The 19724-nt window shown below is 40.9% G+C and overlaps 1 protein-coding gene across 1 annotated transcript in view; it reads right to left on the bottom strand.

The window, feature by feature from the left end:
- Positions 1-19724, bottom strand: part of LOC117776523 (vacuolar protein sorting-associated protein 13B-like) — a 312145-nt gene that overhangs the window by 150194 nt on the left and 142227 nt on the right. The window contains 3 exon segments of the mRNA XM_034610493.1: positions 2185-2388; positions 6068-6285; positions 7404-7638. Coding sequence (XP_034466384.1) covers positions 2185-2388; positions 6068-6285; positions 7404-7638 — 657 coding nt within the window.

The raw sequence follows: 19724 nt of genomic DNA, 5'->3' as shown, positions 1-19724 counted from the left end.
CCTTGAGGAACAGATGTGATGATGTGGTGTAGGTGGACTCTGGCACGTTCTTAAGCTGCCAAATTGGGGCCCCAAACACACACAGAGACCCACACACACAGTGTAAGAGGGAGCTATTTTCCCACACCTCTACAAGCCAAGTTGTAAAGTATACAATTTAATTCCTGGGCCTCTGCGCTGTAAACGGGCTGACGATCCGGGTTTATTTTCTCTGTGGAGTTTGTCTTTGCTCATCAGAGAGACCCAAACATTGGAAGACAACAGCAGGCTGGGAAGTGTCAAAGAAAGATGGAAGAAAAGGCAGATTAACAAAGAAGAGTGGAAAGATAGTTTGGAGGAAACTAAAAGTATGGTAAAAGTTTGGAGAGTGTAAATGAAGACTGTGGAGAAAGAAAAAATTAAAAAAGGAAATGACAAAATGAGAGAGGTGAAAAAATCTGCAGAGACCTGTTTATCGAAGTCATGTTGGTCAATCATGTCATTAACTACTGCTGAGTGTCATAATAACAGTTGGTTATTATTTTTGAATGATTAGTACTTTCAGAGGAGCCTTTGTTGGGTTTTTTATACTTTAGTCAGGAAATAATTTTTTCAGGCTATGCTCAAGTTCAGATTTTGTTGACAAAGGCAGACTAAGGTTTATGAGAGAATGCTGTCAGCATTGGATAAATATGAGATGAAATAGAAATTAAAGCTACGATGAATAGAGTGGCATGAAAGGGACAAGAGACAGACGAGAAGAAAAAAGAGAGAATAAACAGTTTGCTGCATCAACTTGCAAACAAATGTATATGAAAGTGTAATAGAATATTGGTTTGATAAAATAGGAGAGGAGGAAAGAAATGTTTTGAGGGGGTTATCGTAACTGAGCGGGACAGGGGGTGGGGGAACATTGTTGGAGAGACTACTACTGCTGAGATTTATCAAGCAGCTCCTACATTCTTGTTCAATCACTCAGCCTCCCAGAGGACTAAACACTTCTACTAGTGTTTGTACTTAGTTAAACAATGACAAGTGGAAAGGGGTCACTGGCATTGTTAGAGACGCACTACACCACAGGGCCTTTACTGCAGTACTGAACTGTTGCAAATTCGCTGGGTTTACAAATTATGCATATGACAACACATTCATGTTGATCACTCAGAAACAAATGTTGACACATGCACACTGACACATTAAACACTGAACTAAAATATCCACACTTTATTGCCTTTGAGGGCAGTGTGATGGTTGTACTATGATGCAATGGGCCTCACACTGCAGACAGGGCCCTGCAAATGACACCCTGGGCTAGTTGACACACTTGAGAAAATAAACACTTATCAACATCATATTTTTATGCATTCTATATTCCTACTTCACACAAACATACACATATTACAGAAGGCTGGGCGCTACGACCCAAAGGCCATGGACCCCCAGTTGTCACTGTTGCTGCTACTGTAGGGTACTAACTAGACAGAAGAAAAAACACCTGCCATATTACATAAGTCTGGGGTAAGCATTATTACCTAAGGACAAGAGGAAAAGGTAACACTCAACTTTTGTTGTTGCCCCTAAAAACGTTGACTATAATTTTTCCATTGGCTTTGAACATGTCTACATATACAGCTATACTTCATACTCTGGGTTTTTATAATTTACATGGCTGAAAAATGTAAATACACATTATTGTTCTTTCCCAAAGTATGGGGAAGGTTTATTCTCAATCAAGCCCCAGCTTACATGAATCAAACAGAGCTCACAGCGTATCTGGGGTATCTGCTCTGGGTAAGAAAAACTAAAAGAAACATAAGCACTGAGGAGATTTTTCCAGCCTTGAAAATCCTTCCCAAACAAAATACCAAACACAAATTCACGTGTTAGCGCTGACTCAGCTACTCATAACAATAAAAACTACAACCAAAAACCATAAATCAGCAGCAGAATTATGTATACAACAAAGGCTGACATAGCATGTGTTACTGTATGACTCACAGCACATTAGACGAAAAATTGACTGATAGATGGGTGAAGTCATCGTAGCTATATAGTCAAGTAGCACAACAAAGGAGCGACCCAAAAAATAGACTGACAATGAGACAGAAAGTCATGCTTTGATGGTGGTGCAAGTTTTTTTCATGAGAAGAGTCTGCAACTTAGATGTACATATGTGAAACTTGTAGGTTTAGGAAGAAAACAAACCTCAGTGGGGGAGCCAAAATCTGCAGAGGGGCTGCAGGTGCTGGTGTCAGGCAGGGCAGTGCCAGCACTGCTGCGAATTGGGGAGGATGGTGCAGCACCAGAAGGGGGTTCTGGGATGCTGGAGGTCTGACGCAAGATGCCATGCCTATGAAGACGGGCCCACGTAGAGCTCCAGCTCAGGAAGAGCTCATACAAGAGTTGAACCTGAAGAGTGACAGAAATAGAGGGAAAACAACATAAATTCAACAAGTTAGCTCTCAAACTGAAAGAGCAGGCTCTTGACCAAAGATAGGAAAAAAGCTCCATACAGAGAGCGAGAACTTTAAGTCACAGAGATATATATATACAGCAGTATCTTGAAGGAATTATGTACTTCACATTGATTGTGATCAAATGTAGTCTAATGTAGTGTAAGGCAAGAAAAACTATAATACAGGATTCTAATGTAAGGCAAGCTACTATTTCTAATCATACACATATCTATGCATAAAAACAGACATAACAGAATATTATTTTGACACATGAAGTTCACTGTGCCAACTGAGTGCCTTAAAAGATAAACCTAACACACCAGAAGTAGTCTTTATATTTGAAAGCAGATCCAAATGTATTTTTTTGCCAAGGTCTGACTCAAACAGCTGCACTTGGGAGTTCTCATGTAGTTCTGACTTCTGAGGCCATTAGCATGATTTTGCTTGGCAGCTATATCGTTATGTGACACTAAACCTAGTTAAAGTTGAGAGAGGAGAGCAAGAAGGAGGAACTATTTGCCATAAATGGACCACTATCCATTCCCACTTCTTTCACTCTCCAACACTATTATAGACTTTGTACTTGTCATTTGGAGAGACCGAATTTCACCAAAATAACGTAAAACCTGTGTTCATGTTTCCATTCGATGGTCAATTATTTCAAAGGCCCAGCATGCTCATACATGTGCTTCACTGTACAAATTTGTTATCCATAACAACAACTTCCAAAGAAACACCCACAGAGGAAAGTTAAGTTGTGTCATCAATTCCCCCTGAAAAACTCACCACAGTTAGGAAAAACTGAAGGCTCAGTGTCAAGTGTTCTCAACTATTTATCATGTGTACACATGAAAAGAGGCCTTGGCTTTAAAGAACAACAAAGCCAAAAACAAGAGTGGAAAACATGAGGGAAGGCAGGGGAATGTGATGTGATGCCTTCAGTTATTCATGCATTCACACAATGTTTGTTAAAGAACAGAGGCAGGGAAAGAAAGGTAGAAATGCGTCACTCTTTCTCAGTGAGCACATTTTTCGATATCAAACGCTTTGATTCTGAAGCCAAGAAACCCCCCGACCCCCACTACTGTGTGTCCCTCAAAAGTGAAGGTGCACCATGAGCACACACACAAAATAGCTTTCCCTACTCCAAACACATTCTGATTTGTTATTGCTCGATCACACACATGCAAGTCTGTTAGCACACACATTACAGAGCAGCCTTCCATAAATAAGCATGAATCAAATAAAAACCAGCACAATACATTACAGCTAAGGCATTTTAAATATATCCAGGAAGAGCTGCTAACGCCAATCTAGCAGCCGTGCAGGGACAGGGCCAACAGCTGTGGGCCATACCCAACCAAACTGCACTGTAGGCAGGACAGATATGACTCCTACCCTCTCTGAGACTCTGGGTTGTGGAAGTACAAGGCCTTTTGCCCTGAACCGCAGATGTGGAGGAAGAGAGTAGAGGTAAAAGTGACGGTCAGATATATAATGGAGTCTGGAGTCATTAAATGATCTTTGTTTTAGTACATCTTTTAGTTTTATGACAGTTTTATGGAGGAATGGACTCGATGCTGATGCCGGATATTGACTCAAATAGCTGTATCAGATGTCAGTGACTATCAAGCCGATCCAAGTGGTCAGACTATTCAATTAAATTTAATGTTTTTTCTAAGTTGACATCTATGTGCCCAAACTATGTCATGTGTAAGCCATAGGGGTAGACAAATTCACATGACGCACCCCAACCTGTAGCAGATCCTGACCGCACCATCCTTTCTCTTTCCTGCTTATACCCCTGCTTTCTCGAAGGTATAATAAGGTCAGTTGGTTCACATCAGCTACTGCTGTCAGGCTGGTGGGTAGGTTGGGCCACACACAAACACATTTGCATGAGCTCACAATACAGATGCCACAATTCCTCACTAGAGGAAGTGAGCAGAACATTTGGTGGGCTTAGTCCTCCAGATAACTGTCATCTGCAGATCAGGAGGCCTGCTAGGCTGCAGTAGTAAAAACTGGAGACAGAGGCTGTACAGAGGCTTCTGCAGTCATTCATAAATACACACAGATGAAAGATGGGGAATCATACAAATTGTCAGCGTTAATGTGCATTTATCTGAGGATAGTTTATATTAAAGCTTCACATATTGAGTATGTGTGTTAATGCTGTGTGTACATGTGTACAGATGTGTGTGTGTTCACTGAAATGCAGTACAGTCATCTGTCCAATATCAAAGCAAACTGTTGCTGTTTGTGTGTGCGTGTCTGTGGTCATGAACTGCAGCTACTGGTCCCATTCTATTTTCTGATATCCACATGAATCATTGACACAGAGGTGAATTTAGATTAGAGACAAATTTTTTGAGACTAACATTAAATCAAAAGTTAAGTTTGTATTTTAACTTGTTTAAGGGAATAGGAAGAATGACTGGTCAACAGATAACACAATTTCTGGCATAAGTGGAGTTTAGTTTCTACATTCTGTAACTAGAATTTAACTGACTTGTGTGTTTGTCCCACTCTGTTCTAATATGTGACAGTGCACTGTGGGTGTTCTGAATGAAAATTAAAGGAACATGTGTTGGAAAGCAAAAAAGATGGAGGGTCTATGTAGTTTCAGAGTAAGTGGGTGCGCTCAAATGTGTCTGCAAAAAAAGAGTGTGAGAATAAAAGATATTCTACTGGCAGCAGTTCTTAAAGAGCTGCTGCACGACTTGAAATGGCATTCACTCATAACCCTCCTTCAGGCAGAAATTTACAGTGGAGGGAAAGAAAGAGGAGCGGCGAACAGATGGGAAGAGGAGAGAAGAGAAGAGAAGAGAAGAGAAGAGAAGAGAAGAGAAGAGAAGAGAGAAGATACATTTTAATTGGCCTCAAATGCTAATAATGAGTCATCAAATAATTGCAATAAACCTTCCCAGCTTTGCCATGTAGACACAGTCACTGAAAACGGGGAACAGAGAGGGAGAAAGAAAAGAAACTTTGCCCCAGTCCTGCTCTCCTCATGTCCTGGGCAGTTCACCACTAGATCAGACCTTTCATTTGTTTCTGGTACCAATTCCTTTCAATATCCCCATGGCCCATCACTGTGGTTGGAGACAATTAACAGTGTGACCACTCGAAAGTTCTCCCCAATTAAGTTTACACAGGAACCAAATTTGATGCAGCTAATGTGTAATGGTAGACATAGATGTGATTACATCCCTGTAAGAACACAATGGAAAAACCACACCGAGACTTAACCGGCAGACACACATGTTCTGTATCCATTCTGTCCATATTTGTCATGTTCTCACCAAAACATAACAACACACTGTAAAAATGCAATGATGATAAGTCTTGCAATTCCCTACACTCCTTCACTCAGACCTCAAACTGTTTGACCAAAACAAACAAGGCAACACTCTCTTGTTTACACTCTCATTTTCTTGAAAATTATACAAGGTAAGAAGATGAGGCAGTTTGTTTATGGGAGTCAAACTATATCAGAAAATCATGCAGAAGCAGGGTGTGCCTGCCAGGGTCCGTGTGTTCATATTTCAGGAAAGTTTACAAGGGAATGATTTGTATATATGTGTAACTCTAATGACTACTGAGAAGAGATTCAGGACTGTCTGGCTGACCTGGGGGTTGGAGCACTTGACGTGGACGGGCTGCAGATCAACATGGAGACAGACTACAAATGAGTGCCTTCCTTCAGAGCAGCTCTGCAGCTTATGGGATGTGACAGCCAGTGTGGAGGTACAGCCCATACGCTCCAATAGGCTCAGGCTTTGCTGCTGCCCCAGTAGTGTGTACACGCTGAACTGACTGAGGCTTATTGACCATGGGAAGGCATCACCTGGTAAAAGCCATGAGAGACAAGAAAAAAAGGAGAATATATAAAAAAACAGGAGAAAGGGGTGCAATGGTGAGAGAATGATCATGATTATTGCAAACTGACAGAGAATGACATGACCCTCACATGAAGGGAGAGCTAAGAGTATATACCAAGTCATTATTAAAAGGAAGACAAAGAAACATGCAAGCAAATTTAAGGGATATTTTGAAAAGTCAGCAATGCTCAGTCTAACCATGACAAGAAAATCTATATTGCCATTCACCTTTAAAATCAAAGCCAACTGTTGTACATGGGTTAAAAAGTTTCATAGAAACATTGAAGAGCTATGCAGTAGTATCATGTCTCAAAAAAAAACTTTCTTCACCCAATAAGCAGACAGAGGGTCCCACTCAAACACAATGTAAAGTGAAGTTGTAGTGTAAAACTTTGGATTTGAGACAAGATGCCACCCTGGGAGCACTTCAGAGAAGGGAAACTTGTGCGTTAGTGCAGGGCCATGCACCATGGGTAGTGCGCTTTGATCCAGAGCATTGAAAATGAGAGATGAAGAGCTTTTCAAAGTGTAGGAATGAATTACTAAAAGCTCTGGTTGTTAATTTCAACGGCAACATTGACATGGCTGCTGATGTCACTGTTTTTGCTGTCGTTTTTCTTTCTCCCCTGTTTTTAAAATCTGTATGCCCAATACTGAAGTCATTGAAAAGGAGGGTGGCCCTTTTTTTTTCTTCTTCTAAAGAGAAAACACTGCTCAACCATCTGAGTGTTGCTTATGTTAACCATAGCAGGTGAGCAAACCACATGTGCAAGATCTATTTCTCAAAGTCGCTCTACTTAAGTTTGTTTGTCTTTTGTCATGGTAAATGAGTAGTAGTGGGCCAAAGGTTTGTTCAGCGTTGAAAAAGCCATAATGATGATGAATTTACATTATGTAGCCCATTACAATTATGAAACAATTAATTTCAATTATTAATAAAAGCACATTAATTCGTCATAAAACTTAGGTATACTTTCCCCTCCCATTGAAATGTACCTCCCTAGACTCCCATTTTTAACCATTGAACGTATCACTATTGTTAGATACATACAGAGAGATATAGATAGATAGAGTCAAAACCTACCTTCCTCCAGGATTGGCTTGGAGACCACGAAGGGGAGCTCCTGCAGCGGTTCCATGTACTTATGACCAGCACTGAGGACACTGATTTGGGGCAGGCAGACTACCAGAGTCCCAGGCATGGAGGCTTGGTTGTGGTACCAGCTCCGGACAGTGCCGGGAATGTCCCCACAGATGATGGTACTCGGGGAGGGGAGGCTGTCATTAGGCAGGAACACACAGCATGACTTCAGCTCCAACTTGAGAGAGGAGAGAAACATGAAATCATTTTTAATCAATTCAGTGTCACTTGATCATTGACCAGCCATCTACGTCAGCCTCCCAAAATCATTTTTAGTGAGCCGAGGGACTCAGGGCACTGCTCTGACTCAACACTAGACAACTTGCATTGCAAGGGAAAGGAGCTAAGACAGAACATGTGCACAGTGGGTGTTGCTGGAAAAGACTAAACATGATAAACCTTTCCTTAATTTGAAAATGGAAATAGTTCATCCCACATTTAGTAATGCATGTTGTTCTGCTTGATGCCTATGATAAATTATTACTTAATTTGATATTATTAAAAGACCATTACTGTATATACTAATATATATATTAGTTTTAATGCTGTTTTAGAGAGGATGGAATTGTCTTCAAAAACCTTTTAAAGTAGAATTTGACACTTTGAATGCCCATTTAAACTAAATGTGAAATTCCATATCTAGGTTACAGAGCACCTTTTACAACTTCGCAGAATTCTGACTGTTAAATCTTTAACCTAAATAATTTAGAGGTCTTTTTTACAGGAATTGAGACCCATTCCAGCTGCATTACATCACATATTTCTGTTCAAAAAAGGCAAAGTTTACAAGACATCAGGTCAGTAACCAGTAGCTGGTGGTTAGTAGGTGTATGAGCAGTGTTAAATCTGTTGGAGCCTTGCTGTTTTTTTGGAGTCTTTTTCCATTACACTAGTGCTTCACTGATTTAAAAGACCAGTTAACAGAAATGAGACGAGTACAAGGTCCAGGCAGACAGCAGGTGCGGACAGATACTCTGCGTCACTCCATTGAAATGTTCATATACAGTTGTGCAGCCTCCTGTTCTGTTGAAGCACCTCTGACAGACTGAGGTCTTTATATGGAGCCCAGTTCTACCAGCTTTCATTAGAGTCGAGAGAGAACGGCAGAGACAGAGAAAAAGACTGTGAAAGAGAGGAAGAATGAAAAGAGTGAACGATATGGTTACACATTCATCTCATACTGTTTCCTCTTTTGATTATTCTTCAAAGGGTGTTTGAAATCTGAACACTTTTGCACACTGACATATAAGGCTTTCGCCTTTTTAAGTGCTGGCACGCAGGATGAAAATCCATTGACACTGCCTGGTCTGCTGCAGATCTTAGAAGGGTTAAGCTGTAAAGCAGGCAGACACACGGAAACCGCTGGGTTTAACACTGTGACTCTGGTCTGCACCTTTAGCTCACTGCCTGAGGCTAATGCTCTCCTGCTGGACATCTTGTGTTAGTCATGCACATTATTTCACATAACAGATCCTTAGTAAATGGGTGCGTCGGTACAGTAGTGTGGGCAGATGTGGCACAAGATTAGCGGGTCGTCCACTGACCAGAAGGTTGGCAGTTCGATCTCAGTCTCCCCCATTCCACGTGCCTGAGTGTCTTTGGGAAAGATACTGAACCCCAAAATGTACCGAATGACTGTGCTGGCAATGTGTTAGTATTGTGGGATAAAGAAAGTGCTGCACATAGATGCGCTGTATGAATGTGTTAATTGCAAAAACTGTACTGTAAAGTGCTTTGAGTGTTCATCGAGACTAGAAAAGTGCTGATCCTTTACCATTAAACAGAACAGAACCAATCACAAATTTATTTCAAAGATATGCATGAAGATTTACGTCTCTGTACATACAGTTGGTAAAAGCTTAGCCTTGTTCCTGTCAGAGATAAAGATTTATGTACTAAGCTCAATCATAATGAATACTTAATCTAATTTTTAAACACTAGCTGTTTCAAATTGGTCATTTCAGAGCAGTGTTACTACCAAAAAACCAACAGTAGGCTAAATGAACAACTACTGTTAACTAAATTATTATAGTTCCCCTACAGTGTTTGAGGGTTGACTAAATCTGTCATCATATATCAAAAGAGTCAGACTAAAACACTAAAATGAATGTTCACAGATGAAAGTTACCCATGTTTAAATACCAAAGAAAGCTGGTCAGTCTGCATTTAAGAAGATACAGATGTCAGTGTCTTCACGTATATAATTTTACTTTAAACTTTATATTGGCAATTGTGGGATTTGTATTTAGGAAAATTTAAAATAAATTTACATTTGGAAAGGTCTAGTTAATAGCAAGGCAGATTAAATGGAAACCTAAAACATAGGTTAATAGCACAATTGCTGTAGTTAGTGTGTACAATAAAAACTAATACCCCTTAATGGAGTTTGCATATGGCTTTATAATGCTTTACTGATATTCTCCATGGCAACACAAAACCAAAGATGATGTCAAGTGTATGGTAGCTACAGAGTTGCCACATCACACAGTAAAATACTAACAATAATCAGATAACATCTTACTGATGACAACAGAGGGAAGAGTTGAAAAAACTGAATGGCATTCACTGGGCACAGCGACCACTGTTTCAAGATGTTTACACAATGGCAAAAGGGCTCTGAATGATTCAAAGGGCCTAAGTATGTAATGGAAAATAAAAAGACATGTTGGTGCCAACTCTGGGTGATAGAAAAGTATTCTTTGGTAGCTGAGGTCGAAATTGGAGAATAAAGCAAATTCTTGATTTTCTCTTGCATGAGGACGTTTGGGTCAAAAGGCAGATGGGACAATAGTGAATTGGGAATCTCACACACAGGGGACCAAAGGTTGCAGCCATGAATGGATATCTGATTCCAAAACAGATGATAAAATAAGGATGATGGCACAGAAGCACAAGGTAAATAATGCTACACCAGTGGTCACCAACCTTTTCGAGCCCAAGATCACTTTTTAATTCCAAACGTAAGCCGAGATCTACCACTCTGATATCTTCCAAAAAAAAAACACTTGGGAGGGTCACATTTATTATTTTTTGCAATTTCTGTAAAGGCTAAATGTATGAACATTAATATACACAAAGAAAGGCAGTTGTGCAACTTCATTCAATGCACAATATTCACATTAATATCAATTAATATCTACAGCATCTGTTCAATGCACAATATTTAGCATCTCGGTTCAACAATAAGTTCTGCAGTGAGCTGCTACTGCAGGACAATGTTTTTACATAGGCTTTGATCTTGAATACGGCCACAAATATGACATTTCCTTGTATAAAATTAGTCCTGTGTACTCAAATAAATACTGGTACTATACAGTATGAAGCCGTGCATCTTCCGTTCCTGCAAATATTTCACAACAAAACCACTTTTTAAGCAAAATAATGGATTCCGTCAACAGAAACGCTGGAGTGCTTTTATTTTGAAACGCATACAGAAAGTGTTGCAAACATTTGTTTGTGACATAAATTCAACAGATAAACATTGCAACTCAGGTGTAGGATGATTTTCTCTGTTTATTCTGCTGTGAACCACAATGTTTATCTGTCTATGTCACAAATGTATTTCCAACACTTCCTGAACCCATTTCAAAGTAAAAGCACTCCAGCGTTTCACTTTCTGAATCCATTCATTTGTTCTAACGGGGCTTTGATTGTTATCGACAGACCGGAAGATGCTGTCTTCATATCGTAGAGTACTGACATTATGTTTAGTACATAATCCGACTTGTACTGAAGGAAATGCAGTAGATAAACCTGCAGCTCGGCCGCCAGTAGCGGACACACGGCGCTTGTGAACAACAGACAACTGACACACAGCTGATCTGCAGAGCAACTGCAGCCAGTGAGTCCAGAGAGTTACGGGGATAGACAGTGAAGGTTTTAGAGATCGACCGGTAGATCGACGGGTCTGCGACCACTGTGCTACACCAAACAGAGGATAACTGTATTGCTCATTAAATATGTTCCCAGGGTCTGGACTAAATCATGTTAAAGTCTGTGTGGTCGATAGTCCATGAACACACAACTTATTGAAATACATCTACACCTACTCCAGGAAGCAACACAGTTATTGGCAGATGTTGTATCCAAGACAAACATGGTAAACAATTATGATCAGAATATAGTGAGAACCCAAAAGCACTGCCAAGACTGCACAATTGTCTTAATTTGTTTTTTTAATAATAGAAAATGTTTTGGAATATTTAATCTGCATCTGGATCTGGACAAAACACACACTGTGACAGACAATCATTGCATAAATGTGCCAGATATTTTTTGAATTAGGACAATAGTTCATGAGAAAATGTTCAAAAACATGCCCTCTGTCACTATATTGGGAAATCATAAAAAATAATCCAGTTAGAATCCCTTGTTCCATGAGCAATGGCATAGCTTTGTGTGAGTGGATGAGTTATCCTGCTAAGAGAGAGAAAAAAACTAAAAGAGAACCTCAATTGAGGTGGTACTGAGAGAGTCTAAGCACCCCAATCTGGTGTATGGAATTAGTTTCCTTTGCTACACCCAGAAAAGCTATTTTATTACATAAGGACAATGGAAGGCTGATCCTAGTGAACACTGCATGAGACTGAGAAAACAGGAAAGTTCAATATGACTGCCATCCAAATGAATTCATGCTCATTGACGTGTTGTCTTTCCTGTGGAAACACTCTGCTTTCAGAGTCAAAGCAAATTGCAGGTAATTTAAAGCCATTATATAAAACAGTGAAGAAAAAAGCTATAATAAATCTTAAATTAATCAGTCTACCAGTCAAACATACTGAGAGCCATTTGTAAATGTCCATCCTGGGTTCTCTGGTTGTTTCACATTTTTAAGAAAATAAAATCAGAAACTCGTGAAACCCGACTGGCTATCCTCCACCCTTTTTCTCTGGGCTACCACTAACAGCAGGTCAACCTCACAGACTTATCCAAGGCTTCCCTTCTGTGGTCCAATGCTTAAATTGTGGCACACACACAAACACACACACACACACACACACACACACAAACACAAACACAAACACAAAAACACACAGGGAGCAGACATACAGAATCCAAACAAAGGGGGTAACAAAGGACAGGCTGAGGAGCACTGGCACTACCGAAAAGTGCTGGCACTTTCAAACAGAGAAATAGTCTGAGGCCAGACTGCCCAATATGCATCATTGCTGTGACTGCTGCCAAACCAACTAACACCATCTCTTCTCTGAGAACAACTCTGCCCCTCTAACCCTCCATCCCTCTACTCTCCCAGGCTTTTGTCCTGTAGTCCCTCTCACTGCATCAGCCTGGCATTTGGAGTCCAACTCTCCAAGACTGGCGATAGGAGAGGAGATTCTAGTGTTTGTATTACAGGTATGGCATTGTTGCACACACAACAAAAAAAGTCCCCTGTACTCGGAGGTCAAAGGGGGAAAGTGAGAGTATATGTGCATTTAATGTCACAACTTCAGGTGTAAATATTCAGGTTGTAAGGGACTGTGTTTGGTATTCCACAAAGTTGTGTTTAACAGCCCTGTAACAGGCCAATAAACACAACCCTGGAAGCAGTTAGCCTTTGTGACACTGTCCCCCTACTGCAGGCTGCTGGACATACCAGGTTTGTGTATATTTTTCTGTGTATGCGTGACAGAGAATCCATGCACAGGGCATGAAAATGACAGGTAGCCGATGCAAGGTTGACCTAAAACTTGGTTTGTTCTTTGATGTTCTTGGGAAGCAAACGGCCACATTTGCTGAATGTTATACCCACATGGCTCAACTAATTAAATGATATCTTTATCCATAAAAGGAGAGTGAAAATGTTTTTTTGATGGGGTAGACCCATGGAAAGGCAGCTTTTCCAAGAATAGTCACATTCTGAGTTGAAATTTAAAAATAGAAATGGGCACAAATCGTATCTGAAAGTTATTAAAATAATTGTAGTGTGGAATAACTATTACACAACTTAAACCCTCTGTGGGGTTTGGGCTAATGTGGAATACAACTGCAGCAAAGGATGACAGATAAATGGCCTTTGGAAATGAATCAGGCATGAAAGAAAAAAACATAGGGTTGCGTAGCACTTTAGTGAATGTGTGAAATGTGTGACCTATGTTTTTACAATTTTGTGGGTTTCACTTCCGCTTTTGATTAGGGGAAAGATATCTGAAGCTGAGACATATTATGGATTGGGGATTATAATAAAGATCTGGATTCGAGTCAAAGCTGACTGTTGGTTACAAGTTCAAGATCCGCAGGTGTGTCCATATATAGTATGTTGTTATAGAGGTTTCAGTGGGGAAAGGGGTGTCAAAGAGTCATGATTCTTCATTCCTTTGGTCCAATGACATCATGTCCTGTCAAAGTGAAACTAGATCTATTAACATAACAAATGGAGTTAACTGTCAGCAGCCTGGGACTGCACTTCAGTTACACACTGCCTCCAATGACACACTCATACAGGAAAAACCACTGTGGGACAGAGTGAGTGTGTTTCTGTGTGCATTCAGGGGTATGGTGTATCACTTGCAGCACACTATTAATATACTTCAAAAACAGCGGAAACACTTTTCAATTTTATCCAGGAAATCCCCGTTAAAAATAAGACTGAAGCCAATCAACTCCTTATGAGGCTGCATATGCTGGGCTTTCTCTGTGAAAACATGCTCAAATGGCACACATAGAAATGTACACAGGCGCACGCATGCATGAACGCACACACGCACAGACACACGCACACACACACACAGTTCCTCCTTGCAACTGTAGTCATCAGTTGTTTAAAGAAAAAGAGATAATCAGAAAGTAAGAGCCCTCATCCAGTCTAATAGCCTCCCTGATACTTGGCACTGTGCTTACCACTTCCTCTGAAGGATGGCAGATAAGAAAGCAATGAATTCAACACTGCTTAAGGGCTTAAGGTATAAGGTTATATCTCACTGTACTACTGCTGGGGGTTGAATAACTTCAGTGCAACGAGCTGGCTGCAGCATTCTTTACAATACCTTTTATGTTTGCCCAGAGTGAAATCATCATAAAATGCATCAAAAATCTGAAGTGACGGAAAACTCCCCTTCAATATGGTGAGGATATTGCTGTTTGGCACTGAATCCGAGACAAAGCAAAGATCACGTGTGTTGTTTGTACTTATCAAGAATTGTACTGATTGCAGCCTTTCATCGCTTAATCCTTAGTATGTAGAGAAAATGTCTGTTATCTGGCTCAATCATTCTGACACGAGAGGGAAAGATCTGAAAACACACAGCCATCAGAGGACAGAGGTTGGCTGGAAATAATATAGGAATCAGTATATCATGTAGCATGATAGGGTAGTGCTCTTCAGATGTATAAGTCACAGTATACACACTGACAAACACAGGCTCCAGTAAAGCGCTCAAGGCCTCAAAGAGTGAGCGTGCCAATGGTTCTTGAGTGACAGCCTGTTATTTGGTAGGTGACCATTGCTTATCCTGAGACTTAGGCCTTGATCCCTTCTTCTTAGGCCTCTAGATGAACAAGGATCTTATTACACTTTGATCTACAATCACTTTAGCATTAATTCAATCTGGACTCTGGATCAGGAAGCCAACATATGCTGTCAGGAGTAAATAAACACTACAAGAACAGAAGAACGAAAAATCTTGAAACATTAAAAATTCTGAAACATATCCATTTAAAGAGTACTTTGTTTAAATTGTTAGATGCCAAAAGATTTTTTTGTCTTTGTCTATTTCTTCACTCTCATCCCTGCCTGGCATCAGATCACAGAGTTCTGAGTAAGGGTTTGTTCCATTTTTTTTGTGGCAAGTTCTGCTCAGACATCGCTGTCCCGCACCATCAGATAGTGTTCAGAATCCACGCACATATGTGGACCCTGTTTTGAATCTTTCAGTCTTAATACCCCCAAAAAGCATCCCTTGCTTCCTGCTCTTCTTCTCTTCCTGAAGTGGGAGTGTATAATCTGTCTTGAGAAGCATTTCTCCCTTGAGTCTTTCTGAAGATGGTTTATCTGGTTCCAACCGAACAGGTTCTAATAGAGAGGAAGTGGAAGGCCAAACAAACTTAGGCTTTACAGGTTAGGCCATGTGGAAATGGCCTATATAACCACAGGAGGCTCTTAGGATCCGCTGGGCCTTGATAGTAAATGACAGAACAGTGAGTTACATGGAGGACAGTCTGTCTACTCTGAGGAACAACTTCAGCTGAAAGATATCAGATCTCACAATCATTATTAAAGGTACAATTAAATGTTTTAAACACAAAGTGACAGAATTAAGAGAAGAAGTACTTCAGAGAGTGGATAACACTCCATTGTATAAATGGGTGGTTAATCCTTCACGCCATATATGTGTGAGCTTGTGCTATACTAAGCATCTTTTTCCTTTGTGAAGTACTGTTTGTTAACTCAAAAACCTGGGTCTACACATCGGCTGTATTCTATAACCCTGATATAATGCCTAGTGCTCATGCTACTAATGGCTGCTGCGCTTTAAAGGATTTTCAACTCTTCACCGATTTTTTTAATGTGGGAGACTACCTGACATAATGACAGATTGAACCTTATAATCATCAAAATGGACAGACTGGACGATTTGGCGAGAATGTCAGACCACACAGACACCATTTGTAGCAAAGATTTCACAGAGGCGATTCCAGGGACTTGAAATTTCACAGAAATTTGCAATATCTACTTCTTTTGAAGAAGAAGTTGGCAGTTGGCAACAACTTTTGGGCGTATTACCGCCACCTTCTGAACTAGAGTGTGGAACACTTGCATGATTGAACGTGACTTCAGAAGAAAAACAAACATGGAGGAGGAGCGAAGTTGTGTGATCTGTTTTGCAGCGAATAAAAATGTAAGATGGAACTATGGATGAAATTATGGCTGAGAAGGCATATACATTGTGCAGCACGAGCTGGGGGTGAGTTGGAAATGTATTGTTGTTTTTAGTCGCAGCTGTACAAGTACCCAACATCTGGTTGGTGACGCTTCTCGGTCAGTTCGCGCTCCCTCTCTCTCTCGCTCTCTCTCTCACTATTGCAGGTTTTTGTCAGAGCTGATTATCAAACATGTTTGATATTTATGATTCAAGATCGTGGAGGCTCCAACTCAATCCGTAGCATTAACATTATTTTCTAAACCCCTCACACTTCAGAATTGTTTGGGCAGATAATCAGCAACAAGTGACCTCCAGTCGGGAATGAAGGAAAAATATATTTTCATCTGTCTTGCTAATCCTGACAGCACTAAACCCAATTTCTAATGCAATAATCTAACTTGGACTCAAATAATAAAATACGGGTCTGACATCTGTCCTGTGGTGCTGTGGTCAGATCTGCTGTTAGGATTATTGTTTTCATATAACTGCAGCGAACAGAAACTTGAAGGCCTCTGTTGGGTTCAGACCTCAGCACAGCACAAACCCTGCAGGCCAAGATCACCTCGCTGTGGAGGGACCCCACAACAAGTGAAGCACATGCACTTGCACACAAATATGCAAGTTCAAGCACAAATCCACCAACACAATCTTCTCTACACACAACAAGCACACCATGACACACAGGAAATCACCCAGTGATAGTGGAGAGGAAATTAGAAACACCCTCCCAGCATCCCTGGTGAAAACATTTGCAACTCTGGAGCAGAAAAATCTCAGTGGAGAGATCGGCAGCAAGCGGAAAGCACATTCCTTTGTTTTTAAGAACCTGATAGCTCTCCAAATGTAATCTTCCTGTGACTGCACCAGATGGGACATAGTTTCGTAAATGGCCAGTCGAAAGGATCTCTGGATACCCCACCCACTGTTAACCTTTTGCTCCCCCTTCCTCTGCTTATCCTCCTGCATCTATGCTCTGTCCAAAAGCTCATTTGGAATGGTGGGTGTAATAGTGTAAATAGTGTCTCCGTGTAAATGAACATGATTAATGTGTGTTTCTGAAGATGACACTCTGCAGATGTGTGTTGTGGTGAATAGATGTATACAACTTAAGTTTTTCCTGCAACCACAGAAAGCAGCTTTTCTCCCTGATGTCTATGAGAAAGGCATCTATGCATGATGCCTCCTGACAACAGATAGGCTAGGTCTCACCCACATGCCACCACAAGCAATAAGCTTGCGGCCTGGCACAGCAGCACAGCCAGGCAGCCAGCCATCCCTGTGGCTCTGCATTCCTCTCTTATAACACTGCTTACAGAAGCTGACAAGCACTGGAGGTCTTTCTGGCCGAGGTGGAAATCTGCAAAAATAAACGCTTTAGGTGACATGAGGGCTTTGTTTGTTTCTGCTGGCCCGGCTATTTGTGTTAGCGCGGTGGGTTAATTGCGACTTTGATCGCTGCGTTTATTGATCCAACAGTGGCCTTAGGAGCACGGCTGGCCTGGCCTGCCTTGCCTACTCCTACCCCTGATCTCAAACAACCCCCCTCTCCACCACCCTAGAACTACAGATGGGGTCTATAAGCCATGCCAAACTAGTGCTGAGGATTCACTTAAACAGGGTGGTCATGACTGACTACTCTGATGTGATAGCTGAGGTATGAGAACAGCTAAGAACAAGTAGGACTGGGTGGTTTATATTATTGTGCAAGAGATTGTCTGTCTTTTTGGGAGTGGTTGAATTGAATTGAATGGACAGGCTAAAGGTACGATTTTAGGTTCATGAGAGAGCAGGTAAATTCAAAAAGATTTATGATACAGCTATGAGCTTACTGAAAGGCCTTCACATACAAAGCCACTTGGACTGTAATTTGGTAAGAAGTATGAAATAGGATTGGATTAGTTTACCTTTTTGACCAGATAATTATGGGCTAGCTGAAGTGAAAGGGTGTGTTTATGATATGCAGTATGTACTATTAGGTCAGTTGGATCAGACAGTGATAGACTACAGATGTAAAAACCTTTTATTGGCTTAGGCAAAATTTCACTAACATTTGTGTGGTGTGAACCAATCGAGAAGTCGAAACCGAACCTCAGCTGGTCTGATTTGCCTTGTCTTTTTGGCGTGGCTTCTTCTTCTGTCCAAAAATAAAGCATGGCTGCATGCTCCAACAATTTAACCAGAATCACCTCCAAACAACCTTTCCAAAACACGTTCAGAAGATCAGGGGGGAAACCACACATCCTTTTCACCCACCAACTTTGAAAACATCCCAATCTTGAAATTGTAGCTGCTGTAAAAATGTTGCAGAACATCAGAGTTTTTTATCTCAATGAAAATCACTTCCAGATCTCAAGACATTACAGACACAAGAGAATCTTGGTGAGCACCTCTCCAGTGCAGCGTGCTGAAAGGGGTCAAATTTAAGTGTCTATAATGACTATGAGGTCATCAGAGTATTATTGTAGTAGTATTGTCACAGCAGCAGATCATGGAAGGTGATTCTAGCCACACACACACACACACACACACACACACACACACACACACACACACACACACACACACACACACACACACACACACACACACACACACACACACACACACACACAATTGCACCCTTGTATATGTGTATGTTTAAACACACACAGAACCTCAATGTTCTCACCCATTAAACAGCTAAAGACACATCAGCTGTTTTATTGTGTGTGTGTGTGTGGGGGGGGGGGTTACATCAGCTGACACCAGAGAGGTGCATAATCTGGAGTGAATGTACAGCCTTTCTATCACTCTCTCTCTCATATTCCCTCAGTACCTGCCCTTGTATCCTTCTCTTTTCTTCTTTCTTTTCTTCTTTCTATTTGCTCACAAACTAACTTTAGCTTGGATTGAATATATAATACATTCTTCTCTCTCAACCTCTTTCATGACTGTCAAGTTTGAAAAGTCAACCTAATGAAACTTACATTACAAATTGTATGGAAATGGTGGGATTTGAGAGACACAGAGGGTGAGGTGTGGAATGAGAGTTAGGTCGGTTGGAGGGAGGGGGCAGAGGATGAAGTAATGTTCCTGCAGAAGGCGCTCCAGTCGAGGGTCAGATGCTGTTCATGGAAACCATCTGGCCAGTTTGTTCTTAGCCACACCAAACATACACATGATCCTCTATTCTATCTCTCTCTCTCACTTTCCCCCTGCCTTAAAATGCACCCACTGCCCATTTTTTCTCCTCCGTCCTCACTTCATAACCTCCCCTTCCTTTCCATCACCTTACATTTTCTACCCCACTGCTTTTGCTCCTCTTTTTCTCTCTAAAAAATATCCTACTCATTAATGCATGGCAGCTGCAGGGAGCAGTGTTACTTCATTTTTCCATGGCAACGGTCTCTCTGTTTCAGCAGAT

Source organism: Hippoglossus hippoglossus, chromosome 16 (assembly GCF_009819705.1).
Source record: "Hippoglossus hippoglossus isolate fHipHip1 chromosome 16, fHipHip1.pri, whole genome shotgun sequence".
NCBI classification, from domain to species: Eukaryota; Metazoa; Chordata; class Actinopteri; order Pleuronectiformes; family Pleuronectidae; genus Hippoglossus; species Hippoglossus hippoglossus.
Note: the sequence above shows the minus strand (reverse complement) of the source record. Positions and strands in the feature narration are given on the sequence as shown.